At 45.3% G+C, this 27496-nt stretch overlaps 1 protein-coding gene across 2 annotated transcripts in view; it reads left to right on the top strand.

The window, feature by feature from the left end:
- Positions 1–27496, top strand: part of MYO15A (myosin XVA) — a 3541761-nt gene that overhangs the window by 3205121 nt on the left and 309144 nt on the right. For both annotated transcript variants that reach the window (XM_069645706.1, XM_069645705.1), the window contains one exon: positions 14275–14408. In XM_069645706.1, coding sequence (XP_069501807.1) covers positions 14275–14408 — 134 coding nt within the window. The remainder of the gene's footprint in view (positions 1–14274; positions 14409–27496) is intronic.

The following is a 27496-nucleotide window of genomic DNA, read 5'->3' as shown; positions in this document are numbered from 1 at the left end:
CCTGATACCCAAGGAGGGAGGAGGTCTGCGTCCCATTCTGGGCCTTGAACAAGTTCCTGGGGAAGGGCAAATTCAGGATGGTGATGCTGAGAGACATTTTCCACGCTCTCAAACTTCAGGGCTGGCTGGTGTCAATGGATCTACAGAATGCTTATTTCCATGTGCCGATACATCAAAAGCACAGGAAGGTCCTGAGGTTCCTCATAGGGGACAAGCACTATCAGTTCAAGGTGCTTCCCTTTGGGTTGACCTCCATGCCAAGGTTCTTCACCAAGCTCATGGCGGTAGTCACGGCCTACCTCAGGAGATCTGGGGTCCATGTATTCCTGTACCTGGACAACTGGCTGATCCAAGGGAAGTCAGCGGGACAGTTTTTGTCTAATCTGGAGGACACCTTCCTACTACTGCACAAGCTGTGCTTATCCCTGAATTTGAATAAGTCGCAAGTTACACCAGTACAGAGGCTCCAATTCATCGGAGCAGTTCTAGACACTCGGGTAGGGAAGGCTTTCCCTCACGAAGAGAGAGCCCGCAGCATAACACAGAAGGTGGAATTGTTTCAAAACCACGCCACATTACCAGCGGCTTTCTTCCTTCACCTCTTAGGTCTCATGGCCTCTTGTATTTTTCTAGTGCAAGAGGCCAGGTTGTGCATGAGATCCTTTCAGTGGCTCCTGAGAAGTCAGTGGTTTCAGTACCTCGGAGCCCTCACAGATCCCCTAAGGGTGTTCAGGTCAGTGATCAGCAACCTCACCTGGTGGACCGTCGGCAGCAATCTCATGGTGGGGGAGCTCTTCTGGCCTCCTTGGTCTTAGGCCTGAGTGGTCACAGATGCATCTTTGAAGGTTTGGGGCACTCACTGCGAGGACTTGCAGGTGAACGGCCTTTGGTCAGCGATGGCAGCCAGGCGGCACATCAACAGGCTGGAGTTGCGAGCCATCAGGTTAGCCCTGAAGGCTTTTGCCTTATCTCTCAAGGGGAAGCATGTCTTGATTCTGACAGACAACACAGTGGCCATGCACTTCCTGAACAAGCAGGGTGGTGTGCGCTCTCCCCCTCTGCAGAGAGGCGATGCAGCTGTGGTTCTGGTTGCTGGAGAACCAAATCTCTGTCTCAGCAGTTCATCTAGCAGGGACAGAGAATGGTTTGGCGGATGCTCTGAGCAGGCGGAGCACAGTCTCACACGAGTGGGAGGTGTGCCAGGAAGTCCTAGAGGTGGTCTTCTCTCGCTGGAGTACCCCATCAGTGGATCTGTTTGCCACGGAGTCCAACAGAAAGTTCAGACAGTTTTGCTCAAGGGAATTCCCAGGGAAGGGTGCATGGGGGAACTCATTTCTGGTGGATTGGATCCTCTCGACTACGCCTTCCCCTGGTTCCCGTCATCCCATGGATTCTCAGGAGGTTGAAGAGGTGTAGGGCAACCATGATCTTGAGCTTCCCAGACTGGGCGAGGAGAACTTGGTACCTCAACCTCTTTGATGTGACCATCTGTCTCCCCTCACCGGTTGCCTGGGCGCCCGGCTCTCCTGACCCAGTCGGAAGGTTGAGTACTTCACCCCAACCCAGATTCTCTCAACCTACTTGCGTGGCTCTTGAGAGGATGAGTTATGCTGACTGGGACCTCTCTGAGGAAGCACTTGAGGTGTTGCGGGCTGCACGCATACCATCTACCAGGTCACTGTACTTGTGTAGGTGGAGAAGATTTGAGGTGTGTTGCAGGGAACGCGAGATTGACTGCATCTCTTGCCCCACCACTGCAGTGATGGAGTTTCTTCTGTCACTGATCTCAGCAGGCCTTCAGCTCACCACAGTCAAAGGTTATTTGGAGGCCTTGTCTGTGTTTTAAAGGTCCCCGAATCAAGGTTCTTACTTCACGATACCGGTTATGGCCCAATTCCTGAAGGGCCTTGTAAATAAGTTTACACCAACTCCCTTTGTTGTCCCCCACTGGTATTTGAATCTGGCTGTAACATTCATGCATGGCTGCTTCGTTTGAGCCCATGCATTCTTGTTCATTACGGCTGCTATGCTTGAAGACAGCCTTTCTGGTTTTGATTACTTTAGCCAGTAGAACTGGCGAACTTCAGGCCTTGTGTTGCAAGCCCCTGTTCCTTCGGTTCTTTCGGGAAAAGGTTTACTTTACAGCAAGACCTAAAGTAAGACCTGGTTTTCTTCCTAAAGTGGTATCTGAATTCCAACTTTCTCAGGCCATAGATCTCCAGGTTTTCTACCCTCCGCCACATCTCTCTAAGCTGGAGGAGTGGTTTCATCACTTGGACTCCAAAAGAGCCTTGATGTTTTATGTTTCTAGGACTTCTGAGTTCCGGAAATCTGACCAGCGGTGCGTGACCCATTCTTTGTCACGCAAAGGTCTGCCTGTAACTAAGCAGACTCTATGACAGTGGATCAGCAAAAAACTTCCTTCAAGCATCAGGTCACACTTGACGAGAGGAATATCGGCCTCTATGGCCTTACAGAGGGGAGTCACCATTTGGGACATTTTTTGTGCAGCCACTTGGTCATCCTTGCACACAATTACTAGACATTATTGTCTGGATGTTGCCTGTGGGGCTGACTCACGTTTTGGTTAGGCAGTGTTGCAAAATCTGCTACTGTAAACACTTTCTGCCCACCTCCGTCATCTGAACTGCTTGGGGAGTCTATCAGATGTGGAATCCGCGAGAGAAAAGCAATCCATTGAAGGAGAAATTACTCTCCATAATGATCTTTCTATGGATTCTTCTCCCACAGATTTCTCATCGCCCCTCCCGTCCATCCCCACTCTTCTTATGTCCTATTGCACCTATCTAAGCGAAGAAATGGCTGGTGATGGCTCTGATGTGACGGCTCCTGTCTGGCTAGTCATTTGTTTTAATTTAAAAAAAAGAAAAATCCATTTATCTTTCCCTTTTTCAAGTTTTTGTAGGATGATTATCCTTCTCTCCCATCGTTTCCACTGCAGCATTCTAGCACAGGGAAAAAAGGAGGTACTGAAGTCTGAGGTATAGTGATGCAATATATGTACGGAGCCGACGATCGAGCACTGAGCAATACGGATCGACGGCCGAGTTGAGGTCCACTACGCCCCCTGTCAAAGTTTTCCAAAGCAGCAGAGCTGGAGAAGAATCCATAGAAAGATCAGTATGGTAAGTAATTTCTCCTTCACTCCATCAGAAGGACAAACACTACTATAGGAGTCTATATAAGATGAAGAGTCCTTGGGAGTACACAAACCATTCGAAAAACAAATTACTTACCCCTGGTAATGTTCTTTCTGATGGATTTCCTACCCACAGATTCCTCATTGCCCACAAAGCCAACCCTCATTTCAAGTCTCTCCTTCTCTGCCGTAAGGCTTGTGTCGGTCTGCAGGTATTTTTCTTTAAGGAGTACAAAAACACAATTCCCCAACACATCTGTGCAAGGGGGAAAAAATGTCTAAACTAAGCTCATTGGGCACAGTTCCAGCTATTTGTATCAACATTAACGTCATGTTCAAACCCAAGGCCAATGCGTGTCGAGGGACTCTCGACGCCAGTGCTGCGTGCCGCCCAATGCTGGAGAAAACGTTTTTGAAATTGTGCTTCTACCGCAAAATATATCTGAGATATTGTTATAATTAAATATATAGTTATATGCACAAGTAGTAATGAAACTGGAGCATGTGACATGGAAGTTGGATTTTGAGGTGGAGGGTATTTTGAGGATAATTAGAAACTGTAGTAATTTGCGGCCCCCGGCCTAACGGTCTCTGTAATCAGATTTTTAAAGATAAACCATACATATGGGCAAACATCCTATATGTTCTGTTTCAACAAAGCCTAGCGGCAGAGAAGACGCCAACATCTTGGAAAACATCTACGATTGTCCCAATATATAAGAAAGGGATGAAAATAGATCCAATTAATGAGAGGCCGATAGCACTTTAAGATGCACGGGCGAAAATCTAAATCTTCTCAACACTTATTTTGAATGAACTTAATCAGTGGGCCTCTGTAAACAATATTTAAAATAGATTCCAAACGGGTTTCCATAGTGGGGTGGGGACCTTGCTTAATGGTTACATAATTGAAGAAATTCAGAGAATCGAAGGGGAAAAATCATCAGCTCTCGTCTATATGGCCAGTATTGACCTTTTGATCAAATCAATCGCAATAGGCACTGGGTAAAACTGGTAAGGTGGGGATTACCCAACCATCTTTTCAATATTTTGGTGTGCATCCATTTTGATACAAACCTACAAGTAAGATTAAACCTGCAAGGGCACATATCCAAGCGAATAACCACAAGGAGATGGCTGGTACAGGGATGCATATTAGCACCCACCTTCTTTATTTTATTTATTTATTTGAATTTATAAAGCGCACAAACGGCCCTCAGGCATCGTGGCTGTGTAACAGTACATTCACTTAGATACATCTTCAGATTCTTGAGAACAAAATAGCAGAGGTTCAAGGACAGTGATGTGGGAGTGTTCCATGGTTAACGCGGAACCTCATAGAAACATTCAGGTTGCGTCTAGTTAAATGACCTGGTTTTTAGCACCTTTCTGAATGCTGTGTTAAATACGTGGGCTTCACAGTGACCGCTGATGCTAACCGGAAAATGCTTCTGTCTAAATTTAAGGTAAAGGCTCCTCAGACGCAGATGCAAATGAAATTTCAGAATAATAGATGTGGAAAATTCTTTTTGACGTCTGTAATTAATTTCTATGAAGGGAAGGTCATTCCTGCATTGTTTTATGGGTTGGCAACCCACCATCGACTGGTGGGTTATAATCTCTCTAAAATTGATGGATTAATTTGGAGACATTTGTTAGGTTTACCCATCTGTGTTCTGATTGGGGTGATCTGTTTTAAATTGGGATTATGCTCCTTGAACTTTCACCTACTATGGAGAAGATTATAACTTTGCACAAACTAATTGCTGCCCCAAAAATTAGCAGTTTGAGCTTTTCAGCAAATACAGGCCCAGGAATAATCTGGGCTACTTGAAAATCTGTGAAAAAATGATTACAGACAAAGAAAGGATTGTCATTTATTAATATTATGCAAAATTGGGAAAGTGAAAAAAAATATTGAAATAGAAGGATTGGTGTGAGACGTGTTATCCTATTAAGAGCTATAAACTCTTCCCCATTTTATCACTGGAACACAAGAAATTAGGGGAGATAAGTGTTTATCTTGCACAATCACCCTTCCTATTCTTAAGAAAGATGCTTATGAAATGCCGTTTTAACCTACTTAATACACAATAAATAATGTGTATTAATCCAAATGTGAGTTGAGGAACGGGTTATGCACGTTTTGCAGCCTGGAAATTGAAAATGTTAAAAATTTGGGTATGAATGCTCTGTTTCATTGATTTTGAGAATTCTTTGTTTCGGTAGATTTATCCATGATCAATCTTTTGTTTTAAAGGAGTGTATCTGGTCAAGGACCATTCAAGGGAACCTGTTGTGTTTAATGTATGCTCTCATGGGATTTTTACAGACAATGAATCTAGTGTCTAAAGTGGCTCAGTGATTAATTTAACTATATTGATGTGTATTTCTGATTGTGAGGATTAACAATGAATAAGAACAATTCATTTTAAATCAAAAATATAAGATGAAACTGTTAATTGGTGGTAGTATGGGTTTGTATAGATAGCATGTTCATGTAGTAGTCATAATTTATTTATTGGCATTTTATTGACTTATAACTAAGTAGTGTGCACTTTTAACAATTTGAGTCTGTAATGGTATGTATTGTATTTAAATGCTATTTGAGTGTAAGATTTGATTTAAATCATGTGCACTAATAAAAATAAAATAAAATATAAGATGAGTTATCCAAGGAGGGAACATCCACCAGAAAGAACATTACCTTGGGTAAGTAATTTGTTAATTCACTTATCACTTCTTCCCCAATACGTTTATCCTGGCTGGACATGACTTTCCCTTCCAATCCTCGGGAGCTTGAATTGACAAAAAATTGGGATACCCCAAAGCTCAATAGCAGTCCCAGTTAGTGGGGTGATCAAAGTAATAATTTAATGCTTAATAACATCTGCTCTAGATCAGCGTTTTTGGTTCTATGTGTCAATCCCCGAAGGTACCTCCTGACACTCCTCCTCACCTGTATCTTCAATTGAGCTGTCAGGAGTCTCAGAGTCCTTCTTCTTACGTGGTCCTTTAAGTTCCTTAGGCCTCCTCTCCTTCTTCTGATGAAGATAGGGACGAGCTCCCTCGGAGGCCACCTTGACCGGAAACTAGGCCGGATGTGCATAGCTGTAGACATGTTCTATCGCGCATGGATGTTTGGCCGTGCCTGCGGCCTGTGTCCACGCTAGTGGTGTGAGCAATGCGTATCGTAGGCTGCGAGAATTGCTTATTTGTCCGGGTCTAGAATTGTGAGTCGTGTAGCGATGAGCCTAGGTTACCTACTGTAGCTGGTATCAGCGTATATTAAGCAGACTAAACACAGCTAACTAACAATGCAATTTGTGTACAAGACTGAGCACAGCTAAATATGAGAGTACTGGATAGTGTGAGAGAGGCCTACACCCGACAAAGCAAACTGAGTACAAGACTAAACACAGCCAGATTTCACAGTCCTTTATATTGGGAGAGAGGCCCACACCTAACAATACAATTTTATTACAAGACTAAACACAGCTAGATTTGAGAGTCCTGTGTAGTGGGAGAGAGGCCTACACCTAACAATGCAATTTGAGTACAAGACTAAACACAGCTAGATATGAGAGTATTGCATAGTGGGAGAGAGGCCCACACCTGGCAATACAATTTAAGTACAAGACTAAACACAGCTAGATTTGAACGTCCTGTATAGTGGGAGAGAGGCCTACACCTAACAATGCAATTTGAGTACAAGACTAAACACAGCTAGATATGAGAGTCCTGTACGGTTCACAATAGTACAACATTAGACATAAGGGCTAACATTCACAATCTAAATGTGGCACATGCTAGTAATAACAGTTCCGAGGTAGGGTAATGTAGAATGGCATGGTTTTCTAGAGTAGAGTAATTGCTCTACTCCCCACCCATGCCACACTTACTTGGGTGGTTGATGCTGGTTGACAGCTCGTCACTGGCTTCACTGGCTTCCCCTGCTGTGGTCATAGCGCATTGGTGCCAGTCAGCCGCTAAAATGTTGAAGTTTCGAGTTTTGGGCCCTCAGGGAGTCACTCGTCATGCGGCCCTATGTTTTTTCTAGGGCGTCTCCAGTTTCAAGGGGATCCCTTTTTCTTCCTCTTTATTCTCAATGTGTTGTGAAGGGGTAGGGGGAACCAGGGGAAATGGCTCAGGGGAAAGGGGTGAGTGGGAGGTCATGATTTAGGGACCGTCAACAGACAACATTAAACAACAAAGGGATCTGCAGCATGCGCGCATGGCTGTCTAACCCACACGACAGGGACATTCAGCAGAAACTAGCACCGAAGGGTATACAAGGGCAGGCTAGGGGGCAAAACATTCAGTTATTCACATTGCACAAAACCACTCAGGGGTAGTTCAGATGGGGGTCTTTAAATGTAAAAGGTCTCAATTCGCCCCAGAAAAGATCCATGTTGATGAGGGCTTTTCAACAGGCCAAACTAAATGTATTATTTGTGCAGGAAACCAAATTTAAACTTGGAGAGGAAATCACTCCCAAAGGTAGACATCTGGGGGAGCCATATGGGCATCAGCGCCAGTCAAAAGGGCAGGGGTGGGCACCCTGTATCTTGCAGCCCTCGGACTGCAGATCATACATACCTATAGGGACCCATGTGGGAGATACCTTGTCATAAACGGGATCGTCAGATCAAGGGAAATTACTTTGTGCTCAGCATACGCCCTGAACACCCAGCAATTAGTGTTTAGCAGAGAACTCTTCGCATTCCTGGAAAATGGGAGGACAGGGGGCTTGATCTGTGGAGGTGACTTCAACTTGGTCATGAACCCAGCCTTAAATTGGAAATCATGCAGAGTGGGAGCCATCCTCCCGGGAGAACGGGTACTTTCAGAGCCTGATAAGGGATAATTTTTTGGTGGACAACTGGAGAGCCCAACACCCACGCATAAAAGCATACACATTTTTCGTCCCACCCACCCACCCAAAACATTCTCCCGGACAGATTACATTTTCTTAGAGGCAGAGCTCGAACACAACATTAAAAGCATGTCCATTGAGCTAGTGGGGTGGTCAGATCATGACATGACCACCATTGAGCTACAACTGGCTCCTAGCGTGATCACGGGCTAAAGGTGGATCTGCAACAACACGATTTTTAAAGACAAACTCTTTAGGGAATCACTTGGCATGGAGATCCAGAAATTTTTCAAAGGAAACGACACAGGCGATTCCCCCCTGTACAACAGTGTGGAAATCAGCGAAAGTCACAATAAGGGGATTGTTCATAGTGCAAGGAGCACTTGTGAAAAGGACGAAACTGCTTAAAGATACCCAGCTGAAAAAGGAAATAAGTTGGAAAGAAGCAGCCCTAGATGAAGGGATGGGGGAGGCAGCTAGGACCCCGGCAGAGGTGAGAGTGCTTAGACAAGAGATGAAGGAATTATGGCATGGAAAGGCGTTAACTCATCTTAGATACCTCAAACAGAAATATTACAAAAAAGGCGATAAAGCCGACACTCTACTCGTGGCTAGACTGCGAGGGCAAAGGGTCGAAAGAGCGGTCAACAAAATGTATTCCCAGTTAGGAGACATATTAGGCAAACTAACAGATATAACTACATGCTTTGCCCAGTTTTATGAGGAACTGTACACCTCAGACAGTGATTCTCCCCAAGAAAGCATAGCAAAATTACCAGAAGCCGTGGCATTTCCCCAGCTGCAGAAACCCGACCTAGACATGCTAGGTGCACCCGTAACAGCGGAAGCAGTGGACTTCGCTGTCTCCAAATAATTAAAGGCAGGATCAGCACCGGGACAAGACGGCTTCACCCCAGCCTACTATAAGTCCTTCAGAAGGGCCCTGATGCATTTTTTTACTCTCTTATTCAACGACATCATGGTCACAGGAGAAGCCCCACCCTCCTTCATAGAGGCCAGGATAACAGTGTTACCCAAAGAGGGGAGAGACAGGCTTGAGTGTTGGTCTTATAGGCCAATCTCATTGCTAAACGTGGATGCAAAAGTGTACGCTAGCATCCTGGCCAACAGACTGAGTATGGTCCTACCAATATTGGTGCACAATGACCAAGTGGGATACGTGAAAGGGTGACAGGGCTCTGATGATGTCCGCAAAACCTTAGACTGGTTGCATCACTTGATGCTGAGGACGTAGACCCCGCCCTGATTTCGGTCGACGCATAAAAATCTTTTGACAGGGTGGAATGGCGGTTTATGCTCCAGGTGTTGAGAAGAGCCAATTTAGGGTCCCGGTGGATATTGGGGGCGCAAGCACTTTATCGCAATACTAGGGCAAAGTCTGTAGTCAATGGCGTAGTATCCCCTCCCTTCGCCCTGATAAGTGGGACCAGACAGGTGTGCCCCTTATCACCATTAGTCTTCGCATTGGTGATCGAACCCATGGCCCAGTCCATACGGAAGGACTCTTTGATCATGGGTCTCCAAATATTTTGTAGAGAGTACAAACTGTCACTGTTCGCCAATGATGTCCTGGTCTACGTGACCCACCTGTCCCGGTCAGTCCCAATGCTCTTGGCCAGATTGGAGGGGTACGGTGCACACTCAGGGTTCTGCATTAATTGAAACAAGACTGTAGCCCTGCTGCTAGGCGATGAGTGTAGTCACTCTGACTCAAATCCAACGACAAGGGGCCTAAAAATGGCTGGCAATAGCTTCCGATATCTAGGGATCACGATCACTAAACAGTTGAAGGACCTGTATCAAGAAGACTACATTCCGCTTTGGATGGCGATCAAACGCGATATTGTGAATTGGGCAAAATTAAAGCTCTCATGTGCAGGGCGATTCATGGCAATAAAAATGAACATGCTACCATGGCTTCTCTTCCTGTTCTAATTTCTCCTGGTCACTCCCCCAGATTCCTTCCTTGCAGAAGCTAAGCGTACCCTGTTGATGTTCTTATGGGAGCAGCAAAGTCCCTGGATGGCATACAACACATTGATCCTCCCTAAGGAGAAAGGGGGCATGGCATACCCGGATCTCCATGAGTATTATAGGGTGGCGCAGTTGAGAGTGTTAGTGGACCACGTAATGGAATCTGACAGCAAACTATGGGTTCACCTGGAGAACGGCTACTTTGCCCCGGTCCCCTTGGGTGAATGGCTTTGGGTCCCTCTGAAATCTTTCCTGCGCAGGGTGCAAGAGCACCCAATTCTAGGGTTGTTATGCACAACATGGGGAAAAAGACAGACATGTGCGGGGTCACCACCTGGCCCTCCCCCTTAGCTGTATCTGGCCCCCGCCCGATCAGAGATCTTATTATAGACCCGATCTACTCTCAGCCAAAATATGAGCAGGGGTTAGTTAGAGCGGGACAGATGTGAAAAGAGGGGGCCTTTCTGACGAGAGAGGAACTCGAATGTGCACAACAGGGCCTGCGGATTCAATCACTCCCACACCTACAACTAAAGGGGGTGGAACGCACAGCTACAGCGGTACCTCACCCCCTTTGAAAACATACTGAATAAACAAACAGGGTCTAAAGAGCTAATTGCTAGAATTTATCGAGCACGGTAGAAAGAGGTCATCTACCACCCCCCTGCACTCTGGGAGAAAGACTTGGGGTGGGAGGACCACCAGGACGGTTGGGCTGCAATATTTAGAGCGGTTTGGAAGTCAGCAATAGCGGTACAATACAAGATGCTTAACTGTAGACTACTTATGCAGTGGCACCTAACTCCCCAGCGTCTAGCAAAAATGTTTACAGGCATTAGCCCCTATTGTTGGAGGGGCTGTGCCCAGGTTAGCACATATTGGCACCAGTGGTGGGACTGTCCTAATGCGCAAGTCTACTGGAAGGAAATCGTGGGATGTATACATGAGATAGAGGGAATGAACAGGGCACTCACCCATCTCCTAGTACTGTTCGGAGTTGAATTACTGGATGGACAGCATTTGGTTCTCCCACACCTGCCCAGCAACTTACTCCTAGCCGCTTGCATATGTCGGACCATAAGATGGAAGGGGAGTACTCTGCCTTCAAAAACAGAATGGCTGCGCAAAGCCAAAGACATTTAGGAAATGGAAAGCCTCACCGCGGCACTACTGGAATCCCACGCACACACTGACACCCTGTCTTGAGTTTTGGGAGCGGACCAAGTCGGCTCCCTAGGGCTCTGGTCAAACGAAGTACTGCGCTGCAGTGGTGATTCCCTCCTACCGAGGTTAATCTGGATTTGACCCAGAGACTAGAGACCCCAACACTTAGTCTAGAGTTGTCTAGAGGACATGAACGAGGCCGTAAGCCTGGTTGCCTGTATCCCATTACATGTCCAGTCGATGTGGGCTTGCAATTAGAAGCCTCTCACACACACTCACCTCTGTTTTGTTGTTTCAAGGTAAGGGTGAGAGGAAGGGCCCAGTGCAAAGGGGACATCTATTTAATAAAAGAAACGAATCATTCACTTGTACTGTACTGAACAGGAAAAGCATTGTAACCTCTGTGCAACTGTTGATCTCAATAAAAATATATTTACAACGAAAAAAGGTGAGGGGTTGGTATTGAGAGAGTAATAGCAGATAGTGATAGGGAGTCTGTGAATGTGTAAGTGTTTGGTGGGGTGAGTAAGAGGGAATGGTTATAGAGTGAGAGAGAGGAAAGAGGGGAAAGGCGATTAGAGAGACAAGTGTAAGGAGAGAATAGAGGAGAGATGGGAGAGATTGGGGGGAAAGGAAAGAGGAGAGAGGGGGTAAGTAGAGCAGGAGAGTATGGTAAAGAAGAAAGGGAGAGAGCTGGGGCCTGTGGAGATACACGATTAATAATCTTCTACCATCTGATCATCGGATATTAGGATATCAAATCCATTAGAAGAACCCCAGAGGGAGTGATGTAGAGAAGGCTTCGACCTTTGGGCCCTCACCTTAGCCATATTTTTAGATAGTAGGGGTTACCTATCTCACTGGGAGTGAGGGATGTCTGGGCTAGAGAGGTTGGAGCCCACAGGAGGACGATAGAAGGGCGCTCAATAGTGTACTGCAGTCCCTGTAAAATAACTTTCAAATATGAACACCTTATATTGGACCCCATTACGAGTTTGGCTGTAATTCAGTGATAAATCTGCCAATTTTCTGACAAACTTGATTACCATTACCGCCACTCAGTCCTGTAGGTATCTATTATGAGTGGGAGAAAGGTGGTGTAAATCCTGATTTTTGGCGTCTATGGGACTTGATGGGGAACTCGGAATTTGGCAGTGTGGTAATACCGGTGGTAATTCCATTACTGCCCAAAAAAGTTGCAGTAAAGAATGACCACCACTTTCATTACCACACCACCAAACTCGTAATGAGGCCTTATTGTCTCTAATAAAACCCCTTAAACCACACCTTGAAGTCTGGGAGTTTGTGAGGCCATCTGTGACCACACATTCTCTCTTGACACAGATACTCCATGTTGCCAAATAGACCTGTTCTGTTTCTGCTGAATCCCCTGTTCCTATTCCCTTTACCAAGTAATATTTGCTTTATAATGACACTGGTTAAACCTTATTTATCTTTTGTATGAGTGTTCTTTTCCTCCCGCTTTATGACACCACATAGCTAGCTGTGTGAGGAGACTCACATATGTCAAAAGTGCACTTGGGTGCTTTAATTCTGCAGGATTTATTGACTCTCAGTGGCGGTTTTCACATTCCGATGACGCTTCATTATGGAAGAGCTAAGTAAACTAGATCCGGGAAAATAAGAAATACTCAGGGCCTTGGGAAGAAATTTAGGATGTAACTTTCAGTCACACAGAAGAGAGCAACTAATACAATAGAGGTTAGAAAGAAGGTAGTTGCATTCCCTCTGCAACTTATCCAGAACAGGACTGCAAGACTTGTCCTTGGCCTCAAGCCCAGGGATCGTATCTCTCCAGGAATGAAATCTCTGCACTGGCTCCCAGTGGCTGCGAAGATTAAGTTCAAAACCCTCTGCATTGTACACAAGGCCTTCTGGGGCCGCAATACCTTCAACTCTCTCTTCCTAAATATCTTCCTTCTCAAGCTCTTCGCTCCTTTGCCTCCAACTCCCTCAGGGTCAGTCGCTTCCCCAAGCAATGAGTTGGTGGCAGATCACTCTCTTCGGCAGGTGGCTCTCTCTGGAACAGCCTTCCTGACTCCCTGAAACTCGAGGAGAACCATCTTCGTTTCCGGAAACACCTCAATACCTTCCTCTTTGCTTCTGCTTTCTCTCCTCACCACCCTTGCTAAATTCCTGACTGAAATTGCACTGGTTACCTGGCCACTCTTTCTGATCTCTGGCCCAGGCCCCGTCAATTGATTTGATTTGATTTGATTTATTTATTTATAGAGCGCTTTGCACCAACACGCTGTACATTGGAACAACAAATACACAGAAATAACAACAAATTAACAGTGTGAGCAAAAAATTACAACTTGAATCATTCCATAAAATAGTGTAAAGAGCAATTACCTGAGGGGGGAGAAGTGGAGTGGGAGTTGGAGAGTTGTGGGGACCAGTAGAAGGATTGAAAAAGTGTAGAATGAAGGGAGGGAGAGAGTAAAGGGAGAGGGGGGAGAGGAATTGAAGAGGGGAAATCAGGGGGGGATACGAGAGGGCAGGAGGGGGCTTATTGCCCACCTGCACTGCCTCCCTGGCAACTCCTGCACTTGTGGACCGTTTTTTCTGTATCCCTTCAGTCCCCCTACCAGCACTTATGTCTGCACTTCCTTGCACTTGCCACAAGCTGGCTTTTTTATTTGTCTTATTTATCTTATTTATTCCACTTTCCCATGTACTGCACTTTCCCCTCTCCCTTCCCCCTGCACACTTTTTCTTTCCCCCCTTCCCATGCACTTGCACGATCTGAATGACACCTGGCCTAGTAGGATCGCTGTCTGTCCTCCCTTTGTTCCCCCCCTTGCCTCGTCGCGCCTTGAAACACTTGTGTACAGGCGCGTTATAAATGCCATATCATGAACAGTGTAGGAAGTGGATAGGTGGTTGTGATGGAGCTAGTTGAGATTTATGGCTGTATATGCACCTGCTGTCTTGCTTGCCTCTCCTGATGACTGTGCATCACTGAGGCTGAGTTTAGTATGAGCGATCATCTTTTTTGCACAATGCCCCATAATATGTGTCTTCTATTCTTGACACCTCTTCCTGTTCCCCTCAGGTTTTGCCAGACTACTTGAAAGGGTTGTTTAACATCCTGCCACACAAGCAACCAACCGAGCAGCAGTTCCAGCAGACCTCCAGGCTAGCCGCACTTCAACATAGAGCCAAGGACAGCATCTACCTGCCAACCATGTATGTATGCAAGCACAGCAACTACTAACTATTGCTGCCTATAGGGTATTATATGCATTGTTTATCTAATACTCAACAGCCTCCTTATAAAGTTATAAAAAACACTCTGAAATTACCATTCAGCAGTACATTTCAGGTCCAAATGCAGATTGAGCCATCTCACTGCTTATTACACCATTGCTTGTTCAGGTAATGTAAACCATCAGTGTGGAGCTATTGCTGTGTCACAGTACATTCTGCTGTCCACCGGGGTGAGGCTGTTGTGCTATTATCTCTATTTAAAGAATTACAATCCCAGGTAAAAAATTGATCAGAAATATGTATTTTACCAAAACATGCATGTTGTATCAGCTTTGTAAGTTACCTTTAACTGTTCTAGGGCAGCATGTAAGTGTCAATGTGACAGATTTGCTGCATACTGTACTTCTTAAAATATCCTTTAAGAAAAGAACAAGAGGCAGTGTCACATTTACTTTACCCTCTGTTTGGCGTGTTTTTGTTTTGCTTAGCCATATTTGATAATTTTCTTGTTTATCTAGCTAAAACAAGATTTGTTTTTGTTGTTCAAGCTCTGTTTGACGCTGATCCTGTTTTCTAATGCAGAGTCCTCATTTTTTAAATCCACCTTGGTGTGGTCAGGATCGGAAAGATTTGAAACAGCCTTCAAGTACCTTGCGGTTTCACAGTTGACTACCTGCTGCTGCTTGGTGCCTTTTGTGGCAGAAGTGATGTCATCAATGTATATGCACCTTCAGCCTCCAATACCATACCCCTCAGTTATTTTTTTCTCTAGTCAACGCAGTAATTATTTTGGAACAATTATTTTTCTCAACATTTATGCATGTGGTTTTCTTCCTATATCAGGCTTTAATTTCTCCGAGGGTTATAGCCGACTCATGTTGCTCTCCGATCCCCACTTGACATGCAAGTGTTACCATGGTAAGGTTCAAGACACAAAGGAGTGGGGGTTGTGCTGCTCCATGCAGCGAAGGTGTGAGTGTGTGCATGGCCAAACCTTTTCTGGCATTGAGTAATAAGACCACTTCCGGAAAATCTGCTCTGGTGGGTTCCCAGACTTTAAGGTGTAATTGTCTTCTAGAGCTTTGTAACAGTAGAAGAAAAAGAAGAAGAAATGGCATCACCACTCATAGAGTGAGTGTTTTCTTCCAGATACGCTCTTCCTGTTCTAGAAAGTAACATGGAGAGGGTCATTTTGCTCCAATTCATAATTTGGCGGCAGGGACCTGGTACGTTTGCTCTCAGGAGTAGCCAGGTTCCAGCTGCCAAATTTTTGTCATTTGCACGGCGGAGTGCAAATGTGCAGGACAAAAAGGCTTTTACGCATGTTTCTTATGTTACGCCCCATTTCATTCATTTGTATGGCACAGAGCAGTGGCGTAATGCAACTTGCGTTTCCACCACTGTTAGGCAGAATCCTGTGCAGTTCCCTTGGGGGACCACTGCAAGAAGATTAAGACCACAGGAGTAAGCAGTAAACCCAATTGGTAGCAGTCTGCACCACCCAGATTTACCTGTTAGCTGTGGCTGAGCAGTCAGACTTCTCTCAAGATGAGTAGGGCAGTATACAGATGATACACAATAGGGCTAAAACACAGTAGAGCAAGCAAACACTGACCAGAGCTTGGTATCAAAAGTATATAATTATTTATTTAAAACACACTTTAGGAAATACACTAAGCACTATAAATCAAAGCAAGTTCAAACACAATCAGAAATAGTATACACACCTCCCTTAATAATTATTAGACAAGTTTAGGTCAAAACACCACGATTTGTAAAAACAGATGTGAGTGTGTAACTTAGATGGTACTCCAATAATTAAGTTAAAGGGAGAGAAAAAGGCAGGTCATGAAGATAAAACAGTTCCCAACACTTTTCTAAGACCACAGCAAGTTGGTGAAGGCAGAGTCTACTGTAGAGCCAAAGTTCATAGGCCAGACCCACTTTAAATGGAACAAGGCGAAATGTGCCCAAGATCACACAGTTTAAAAAACACTCAAGTCTTTGCAGAAATGTTCAAAGGAGGTTGGTTTGATGCGAAAGATAAAGTTAGAAGCCTGGGGGCCAACCCAGTTGGAAAGCCAAGGATTTAAGGGTCACCTTTAGCAATCCGCAGAAAGGGAGGCCAGGCGGAACACAGTACCTTTAAGAGTGAGGAAGCTCCAGCTGTGGCAGTTGTTCCTGGCAGCGGGTGCAGTTCGTGGTTTCGACCAGGGGAAGAGAAGATCTTGTCGAGGAGGAAACTTGGAGTTGTTGCACTGCCCAGAGAAGAGACCACCCGCGGAGTTCGTTCGGTTAAAAAGGTGCGTTCCTTTTATTCGCGGTCACAGTGGTGAATCTTGGCTATCCGGCCGCCAGGGTGCTTGGCACAGGCGATTCGACAAAGTGACGTCCTGGAAGGCGAATGGCGAACTGGTTGTCCCCACCAGCCCAAAGGGAAAAGACTCTTACAGCAGAAGATCTTCTCTTGTCGTCGGGAAAGTGGTGAGGTCGTTGCAGCAGGGCTCCACCGGTGGTGTCGTCGTTGCAGATGGCTCAGCTTCTCCCCTCTTCGGATTTCTTAGGTCCTGTGGCGACTTCTGAAGTTCCAGTCCCCAAAGCCCTGCTTTTATGCAGAAAAAAAACCCATTCAACAGCCTAGCTGTCTCTCCTACATGCTAAATGGTGAGCCGGGCGGCTCACCACTGGGCCAGTCAGAACAGAGTGTGACTTGGGTTGCTAAGGCAACACAGTCCAGGGTGCCAATTCCCCCACCCACACATCCTTTGGAACCCAGACAGAGTGGCACCAGTTGGAGGGCTTCTGTGGAGAAGCCAGTCAAAAAGTGGAACAAAAGGGCCCGACCTTGGTTGGAGTTACAGAGACGGACACAAACGCCATTTTGGAAAAGAGTTCTGGCGAAAAATACCCAACCGGTGATTTTATATTAAATAAATAAACTAGCGGTATCTTTAACATTGCACCAAAAAAGTGGTGTGTTTAAAATCAATGGGAAAATCCTATAGGAAATATTCTGGTGGAATATTTCACGTGATAACCACTGCCACCAGCCAGAAACTCGACAAGGGGGGACTGGACAGTGCCCCCTTGGAAAAAGACACAGGGGCAATCTAATTAACCCCTTCCAGTACTTCCACAATATGATGGTTTGTACTGGTTCTGTTCACAATTTTGGACTAGTAATGCCCTGGGAGACAGTAGTCAGTCCCAGGGTATGGAGTCTATGTTTGGGGGTCACTATGACACCCCTGTGTTACTGCACTGAGGGTGCTGTGTAACACATACACTAAAACAGATGATACCCTATGGAGTAAAAGATCCCATGGCCCATAAGCACACAATAAGTCAAAGACATACCTCAAATCATACCTAAGAGTGGGAGGAAAAAGAGTCTCACTCTTAGCAGGAGAAAAAAACAAACTCCAAAAAACCAGCAAAGCTACTGGGGGATTCACTAGGTTTGGGAAATTAGCCTTATAAGAGAATTCTCCCCAACACACTTCCCTTCCTCTCCGCCTTACAGATGCCCCAGCATTTGTGACAGCATACATTTTCATGTCGCCGCAAGTGCTGGGGATGTCTATAGTGCCCGCCAGGTTTATGCACCAGCATAAAGTAGGCAGACTCCATAGGGATCTATTGTACACTATGTCTGCCATCAGAGCCGGCCTTAGGGGGGGCGAGCCGGGCGGCCGCCCGGGGCAACACACCCCCCAGGGCGCCTTTTGCCCCCGCCACACCAGCTCGGGGGAGTCTTTCAAGGGCTCCCCCGAGCTAGCGTTGTGGGAGAAGGCGCAGCAGGCGGCCTTTTATTGTGAAATGTTCCCGTGGCGACGGGTGCATTTAAATGCGCCCCTCCACCGCGGGCACTTTTCATACGAAAAGGCGCCATTAGCCCCCCACCACGCCAGCTCGGGGGAGTCTTTCAAGAGCTCCCCCGAGCTGGCGTGTTGGCAGGCGCCTCATTGTCATCGAATGAACCCGCGGCAGCGGGCTCATTCAATGACAATGGGGTGCTAACGCGCCCTATTTAACTTCCTCGCAGAAGTGAGGAGGTTAAAAACAAAAAAAAATAATAAAGTTGCCCATCCTGGCACCGCCCCCCCACCCCCTGTTAACCAAGGGTGCGCGGCAAGCAGTGTGTACAATAAAACACTGCCTACCATGCATGCATGGTAAGTAACGTTTAATTGTTTGCACAGCAAGTGCAAATGCTCAAGGAAAAAGGCGGCATATACATGTGTACACCGCCTTTGGCCCTGCATATTTGCACTCTGCCATGCAAATGACAACAATTTGGCGTTGGGGACCTGTGTACACCTGACTGCAAACGTACCAGGTCCCACCTGCCAAATTACAAATTGGAGTAAAATAGGCTCCTGAATGTTTTGGCATCGGTTTGAGTTGGAGAACGCCACCATTTTTTAAAAACATTTTTTAATTAAGCGTATTTGGTTTATTAAAAACCTTTCACAATCAGAAAAAGAAAATGAAAATGTCATTTCCTACAAAGAGATCTAACTTAAATAAGAAAACAACGTAAGAAAATACAGAAGAGAGATCAAAACAAAATAAACAAACCCTTAACAAAGTAAATCAAATTTAAAATTTTAAATCTAACTTGATAGAGATCTTTAAAATACACAACAGGTACTTGAATAATATTTAAAGACAAATTTTGATCAGATTTTACGATAAAACAGTACATCTTCCTAGCTAACCAATTAGCTTTTTTTGCATTGCATCTTCTTCATCGCAAAGGTCTAGCTTTTTAAGGGTTTGTTCCAAAAATATGACCGTTACAAAGTTTATTCTTGGGGTTCGACAGTCATATATTAGACTCCACCACTTCTCCGAGTCTAAACCGCATAAATCAAATATGTTGCTGTTTAGATACAAATTTCTGAGATCTCTTAATTTAGGGCAAAATAAAACCAAGTGACTGAGGGATTCTTCACTTGTTTTGCACAATCTATACACTGTGCATATCTTTCCTTTGGTATATCTTGCCTTTGTTGTTTTGTTTCGGAGGACATTCAATCTAAAGCGCAGCAGCAGATCTCTTTGCTTGCAGTTTGGAAATTTTCTCAAGTAGTTCGGTATAATAGACATTAAACCCCAATTAGTTTTCGAGAGTGTATGGGTTTTTGACAGTGCTCTTTTTGTTTCCGTATTTGACCAGTCTTTGGCCCATAACATTCTTTTGACGGCTATTGGATTTTCTGCCAATGTTCGAATTTCGAGGGTTAGATTTTTTAGAATTTGTTCATTGTCTCTTTTCCAGTCTTCCACTACCTTTTCTTCGAAATTGTTCTTTTCGCAGAATATTTCGAATTGAGGAGGCGTCAGGTTGGTAATTGTTTTTCTGTACAACATCAGCTTATTGTGGCAGATGTGTACATATAAAGCAGTCAGGCCAAGTTCATGACAAATTACCGTCATTGGTGTTGCTTTTGGTATTGGTAAGATATTTTTCCAGAAAAGCCCTTCTAGAGTGTTCCAGAATTCTTCCGGAATATTCATACAAGTTTGTGCTCCATATGTTAATGTTGGTATCACTTTAAGCCTGTAGAATGTTATAACAGGTTGGAAGGAGAATTTTCTGTATCTTTTGTTAATGATTTTCGCTTGTGCTGTTAGTTGTTTTGTTTTTGTCTTTAACATCCTTCTCCAGGGCTCTTCATTTTTTATTCCACTTAATTGGATACCTAAGTATCTCATTTCATCGCATAGTTTTATTAGTGTTTTGTTCACTGTCCATTTCTCGTTCTTGCTTTTTTTCCATCTTTTATCACTGAATATCAATATTTCCGTCTTGTCTGCATTTATTTCTAGATCTTTTTGTTCTATATATTTTTCGACCTGATTTAACGATCTTTGAAGACCAATTTGTGTGTGGTCTAGTATTATCAGATCATCTGCATATAGCAGATGATTGACCGGTCTGCCATTTAATCTTGGTGGAAAAGTTCTACTATTTCCCAGGCAGTATTGCAAATCTTTGATGTAAAAGCAAAAAAGAGTGGCTGCTAGTGGGCATACTTGTTTAAGGCCTTTTGTTGTTTTTATGTCCTTTGACAGAGTGCCACTTTGGTCTAATTTTACTCTTATGGAAGTTTCAGCATGCAGTTCTTTGATTGTATTTATTTGTATTTATTGATTTATTAAGCGCTTGACTTAAGTCAATGCTGGCTGTATATAATTTTTGTTTGTTTGTATACGCTCTTTTTTTTCATCAATCCCAATATCAGAAGATTTAGATTACACCCTACTTTTTCAACAAAACCTGACTGCCGTTTATCGTACATGTTTGTGTCTTTGATCCATTTTTTCAGTTGATTTAGCAGAAGGATGGCAAAGATCTTCCCAACGCAATCTAGCAAGGCAATTCGGCGGCAATTTTTGGGTTCCATCCTATTACCTTTTTTGAAAATAGGAACGACGATAGCCGACTTCCATGTATTAGGGATTTTCCCTCGCATAACAATTCTCTTGAACAGTCTTTCACAAAAAATTGCCCATTTCTCAGGATCTTCTTTTAGTACCGCATTCGATAGGCCATCTGGCCCTGGAGCTCTTGAGGAGCTTGCTTTTAGAATTAACAACTTTGTCTTCCTTATCGAATGGGATATTCCAGGCTCTTGTTTCATTTTCATCTGTGTTATTTTCAAAGTTTAATTTTTCCATCTCATTGAACAATTTCGTGAAATGTTCCATCCAAGCAGTTTCTGATATTGGGTTCATAAGCACTGTTGCTGTTGATTGTCTTTCGTTTAGTAGGTCCCATAATGTCCTGCTGTTTGTGTTGTTCATGGCTTTTTGCATGGTTTCAGCATCCTGTTGATACAGCTGAGATTTATGGGATTTCTGCCAATTTTTGTATTTTTGTTTCCTTTTTCGAATCAGTTCTTTTATTCCTTCGCTCTTTTCTATTGTTAATGCGTATAGATCCTTTCTCAGTTGTTTCTTTTGTATCATCACCTCTGGGTCATATACATGTAGTTTTTTGACTGTCAGTTTTGTGAATTTCCCACTGCTTTGTTTGAATATCTGTAGAGATGTATTATATTCTACAGACCTTTTTTCTTTGTCTTGCCACTTTTCCAGATTTTTCAGTACAGTGTCAAAGTCGATTTAATCCATGTTCCAACTCGATTTTGGTATCCCATATCGGGTTTGCTCTGATTTTCCAGTGAGAAATCACAGCGATAATTGGTTCGTGATCGCTGTGAGTTGATGGTGTTACTTTGAAACTTTGGATTTTCGCTAACAGCTGTTCAGAGACAAATATATAGTCTAGTATGTTATGCACATTGCCATTAGTCCAGGTCTTGGATGGCGGTATATCTCCCTTCATGTTTCCGTTTAATCTATGGAATCTCCTCGCTTCCATTTCATCATTCCACATTTTCCCTCGCTTGCCTTTTTGATTTATTCCATTTTGTGTTTTTTTTTTATTTTCAAAGCAGTTGACATTGAGATCACCACAGATGATAATAGTTAGATAATATTTAGATAATATTTAGATCTTGGTGTGCTTCTCGTTTGCTATCCAAGCATTCCATTATTTGATCTATGAACGCCACAATGCAAGTAGTGTAGGTAAGTTCTGCTCCTAGACCCTTCTTCCCAACTTCTGCATCAACCCCAGAGGAATGTGAGCCCTTTTGTTCAGCTATAATGAAAGTCTTTGAGCAGGTTCCACCCTCTGTCAAACTGCCTCTATCTTGGGGAATTGGCTAGTAAGCCATGGCAATGCTGGTCCCTGGGGCCACGGATCGCCCAGGAACTACAAGTCCCATGGGGCTTAGCGGAGAGTCACATGCATGCATTCTGCTTGCAGCTTTAATTAGGTAAACCTGCTCGTGCTGTGTTGCTGATTGTTGTTGGAACTAGGCGGCACGGGGCAGGGCGTGTTCTGCAGGAGGTTGTGCCAGAGGAATCTGGATTAACCCAGGTGCAACAATGAACTTCATGAATCCACATGACCGGCGGTGTCAGGAGACCGGCGTCCGTTCAGAGACGGTGATCATTCTGCACGCTTCTACTCCGCTCTGCTCAGAGATGCCACGGATGGCCCCCCGAGCCTGAATTAAGTACATTGTGATACAGTAATGTTTGCTATTCCAGCGCAACCTTGTAACACGCTGCAAGGTTGTGTGTGAATGTGTGTTCATGATCAAAGCATGACTTTCAGGGCACGCTGTAAGTATAACATTGTTTTAAATAACGTCCCTGAGCACCATTGACCGGCAATATGGTGTGGGGAGCATTTCAGATTATTTAAAGACATTACGAGTTAGCAGGCTCGACCAGCATCAGAATTACGAGTGTATGAGAGCCATCATTTGATTCTGTGTTTCCATCCTTTCTTGTCTATGCCATATTTATGTTTCCATGTCAAGACTTTATGTGTACCATTATGACTTTCATGTAACATGTTAATTTCATCATGTTTGTAGACTGGCCATTGGGTATGAGTGAGCAGGGAACAGGGGTAAAGTCTTAATGCACATGTAGGTGGGCAAGTGTTTGATCAGGGGAGTAGTCAGGTACTGTGAGTGGCTAAGGCACTAACCAAGACGTGTCTGAGTATTGTCAGGGAGGACGTATATATTAAGTATATTGTATGTTTTTCCCTAAACTCCACTACCTATCCATTACACTACCCTAACCCTCTTTCCGGTGTTACTCTATCCCCCTACCTATCCACAACCTCTTCCCCCATTGGCTGACTTGTGGTAACCTATTATTCCAGAAATCAGGGACCCATGCCAACCAAGGTCTGAGCGTTGTACTCCCTTTGGCTTCCGTGGATAGGGGGGGGTCTGGATATGTCCTTACCCCCCACCCCCTCACTCCCACTCATCTTGCGCCTGACACTGTAGTAGCTGGCCGGCAATCAAGGACCTGCATCTGCATGTAAGGGCTCGAATCTGAGAGTGACACCAATGCAGGTGATGCTATTTGCGTTTTCGGCTCTTTTGCCAGATCATTTTCCTCACTGCTGGTGCCACTGCCCAGGTTAGTGTTGGCTTCCTAGAAGTATTGAAGTTGGCTTCAACGGAGCAGTATAGATGTACACTTAGCAATGAAGAGTCCAGCTTCCTATCACCTGAAAGCCAACATTTTTCCAAGTTTTAGGGATATTTTTTAGTAAGAGCATGAAACATATGAAGATTTGTCCTATGGTTTTCAACTCAGTGTCCCAATTAGAGAAACATCCTTGCTGGAAGAACTTGTACCAGAGGACCACACATAATCTGTTTTGGTTCAGCTAGCAGAGAAGTTGAAAGAGACTAGAGGCCTGAGTGCTGCTTCATACTTACAGATTGGCACCCAGGGCTGTACTGGGAACCAAAAGAGGACCTGGAAATAATTTTCAAAGTGACCCCATATTTCACATTTTCAGTAAGCCCAAACCTTTTCCGATGAGAACATTTGGGAATAAAATAGGTTATCACAGAAAAGTGGCCCAGGGTCCAGAGTTCCCTATAGGCCAGTGCACCCTTGTTGGTACCTCAGTCATTTCTGCCCTATGCCCTATTTTGGATCTTTTAGAAAAGTAATATTTAGGGCCTGTGCTTTGGTTTAAGAATGCCATTGCTACTGACTTGGAGGCATTGAGTGATCAATTGTTAGCAGCATAGAGCAGTCCTGCTCCTACAACTTCAGCCCATGAAGACCTCACATTAAAGCATCTTTGCTCTTTTTGATCCTATATTTCTTACGGCACACGCCATTCAGGAGAGTGTAATCTTTTAGATGGTCAAAGGAGGCTCTAGGCCTACATCCTTTCCCACTGCTTCACCATGTAAGGAATCTGAAAAGATAGATGCATGAGAGGATGAAAGTATTTGCCCCCGTACTCTTAATATATCTTCTAGCACGGTGTGTTACAGGGATTCACTTTGGGGCATGCCTGAGATTGTGTGCAGTGTTTGCCACCAGGCTTATAGGGTACCTTCCAGCAGCTGGGACTCCATGGCAAGGATGCTGCAAAACATATTTTACAAATAGGTCTTAACAATCACAGATTGCAATGGGAACAGGTGCAGCTACATTATTGGATAAACTTTGCCCGAGATATGCACTCCGAGCTCATTGGCATGCCATTCAATGTCATGGACCTCTTTGGCACAGGGGTTGACAAAAGATTTTAAAAAGTCAATTCCTTCAGCTAATCAGCTCCTTTATCTACAATTTTCTGGAAGAAGACACTATTGTCCTCATTCTTTGCCACAAAAGGAGTGTGGGCCTAAGCATGGTTATCAAACCCATCATCAAGGAAAAATAACCTACCGCTCACCTCGGGCAAGAGAGCTGGCAAGTAAAAAACATTAAATGGATTGCTTTCTCTCACAAATTCCTCATTTTGATAGATCATCCCCTCAGCACCAGCTTCTCAGAAAAGTTCAAGAGGAGGCATAGTGCGGCTCAACGTTGTTGCGTATTGAATACGCCAGCACACGCATGCGTGAGCGGGATCGAGGCTCGCGCATGCGCAGGGAAGAATAAACGCGGTCCTCGGGCAGTTCACGCCGGGGACCGGAGCAATCACACGTCTCCGGCGTGAGTTCCTGTATGCGTGTGCGGATGCCTGTGTGACTGCCAGCGTGGGCCCCCTGCCAGCCCCCACGCACATAACACTGGCGACGAGGGCTGCCACTGAGCTGTTCCCCGCTCTGACGGCATCGGAGAAGCGGAACGTTGCTCCGTGTTAACATGGACCCATATGCTCGGCCGGCGGCCATTTTCTTTTCTCCTTTCACACGCAGATTGCAGTGGTTGCGCCCCGCGAGGGTGCTCGTGCGCCATCTGCTTTCTGCACTATTCTGCACCAATTTCTGGAACCTCCACAGCCCAGCTGCTGCAGGGCTGTGGCAAAGAAAGAAAGAGACACAGTTCTTTCGACTGGGACGGATTTCAAAGAGTCAGTTGCTCTCACTGCGCTTGCAAATCGTCTCTGGTGCACCCTGTAGTGCTAAAAAACACATGCTAGACCATCTTGGTCGGTGCATGTGTTGGCTGCCGTGCAGATGAAGGGTATCTCTAGTTTTAATTGGTCTTCTCTGTATTGGCAGGTGCAGGTTAAAAAACAAGAAAGAGCTTTCTTCAATGGGTTTCTCTCTGGAGAATGTTCACCTAAAAGATGAAAGGGACCCCTAGGTATGTGGTCTGGGGGTCCTTTATCGGAACGAGTTGGACCTGTGCAGCTGGTGCTGTGCACTAGGTCTAGTCGTTCTGTAGCCGACCGGTTTCTGTGGAGCACTGCGGGTGTGCCACATTCATCAGGGCTAGGTAGGGGGCAGCTACATGTGTGCCCACTGTGATTCGTCTACAGCAGCGTGGTCTGCAATACTTGTAGATCTCTCCCTGTAGGGATGACAGGAGGGAGGGGAGAGAGATAAAGCACGGATAAATATCCAATTCTACACCTCAACTGTAGCTAGTTACCAGAACACTGCATAGTACAAGTCATAAACAATGAACCAGAGGCTTACCGTCTCCGTGTGGTGTAAATGCTCTCCACAGGGGGGGGGGGTTGAGGCAGCCCGGAACCTGAGGGCCAAATAACAGTAATTACTGTCATGTATCGATGCCAGCGTGCATCATTGAAAGCGACAATGCTCTTAATGCAATTATGACTATTAATAACCAACTTGTGTTAATAACACTGTTAAGGTGCACACATAACGCGTTGCAGCTTAGTTCTAGAAAGTACATTTACAACATGGAAAAATCCCCTCAGAGGTGCGAGGGTCCGCGTGCCTGCCTCTCGAGTTGCTGGCCGCGGGAGCGCCCGGTGGGGCCGCTTACCTGGAGCAAGAGTCTCGGGTGGTCCTGCGGGCCGCGCGCGTTGTGTTGTTTCGCCGCGGCCCGCGCCATCCTACCTAACCATGGCGCCCTGGGTGGCGCGGTCACGTGCGCCTGACCCCAAAATGGCCACCCCCATAAAGGCGGAGGCGGCCATCACGGGGCCAGGCGCCGCAGGCCGTGAGCCAGGCAGCATGGTGTGAGGGCCCCCCATGTGTGTATGGGTAGAAGTCCACACCTTTGAATAATGTGTCGAAGCAAAACATGCCTGTTGGTGCGCTTGGTGCAGAAACGGGTGCGCACTGAGGGCTGAGTACACCAGTGTTCCCCCCAACACCCTGTGTGCGCAGGGTGTACCAGCAAATGTCAACAAGTGTACCCAGTGTGCCAGTTGGAACATAAGTACTGTTAGTCCGGTATGGGGAGCAAAGGAATTCAAGCATTCTCCCCATCTTTCCACATACAATAGGTGGATTCATAGTTCTGTGGGACAACACATGGGCTCAATATGACTGGAGTTACAGCATGGCCAGCGTTTGCCAGCTGGTGGCTTCATTAAGTCCAGACTTGTCGGTTTGGAGGCGAAAAATCCAAAGTTGTTCTCGTCTGAAGAGCAGGTTGATGAACCAGACCTTGCATTGTTTATGGAGTGGCTCAACTGTCAGAATCCCTTTCTGAAGTTCTCAGAAGTTCTCAGAAACCCTTAGTACCAAGTCCATCCATTTCCTTGATCTCACCCTCGAGATACGGAACAAAACAGTTGTCAGTACAGTCTACAACAAACCGACAGATAGAAACTCACTACTCATTTATGAGAGTTTCCACCGTGCAGTTAAACAAGCACTCCGAGATCATTTCCTCCCCATGGCGAATGTTGACTTTGACAGGTTTGTCATGTGCGCCGAGAAACAACTGGAAAAGGAATCACTGGACCAGTTTTGTGCTCGACTTAGGCACCTAGCAAGCTCCTGCAGTTGGGTAAACGAGGAAGAAATGGTTTGCAACCAGCTGCTGCAAGGGTGTAGCTCAGGGAAACTGAGGATACAAGTCCTGGGGGAACCTGGACTTACTCTGCAACAAATTTTGGACACGGGGAGAGCCTACGAACTGGCTGAGGGCAGGGGAGCAAAGATGGACGCAGCCACGCACTCCAGAAAGGAGGAGGAAGCGTTTGCAGTCGGACGCTTGGCCTTAGGGAGGGCGAGATGGACACCGAAGAGCAGAGACGGCCCCACAGCGCCAGGTACTGC

This window comes from Ambystoma mexicanum, chromosome 2p (assembly GCF_040938575.1).
Source record: "Ambystoma mexicanum isolate Mex_15411 chromosome 2p, UKY_AmexF1_1, whole genome shotgun sequence".
Taxonomy (NCBI): domain Eukaryota; kingdom Metazoa; phylum Chordata; class Amphibia; order Caudata; family Ambystomatidae; genus Ambystoma; species Ambystoma mexicanum.
The sequence above is the reverse complement of the archived record's forward strand: the minus strand, read 5'-3'. Positions and strand labels throughout refer to the sequence as shown.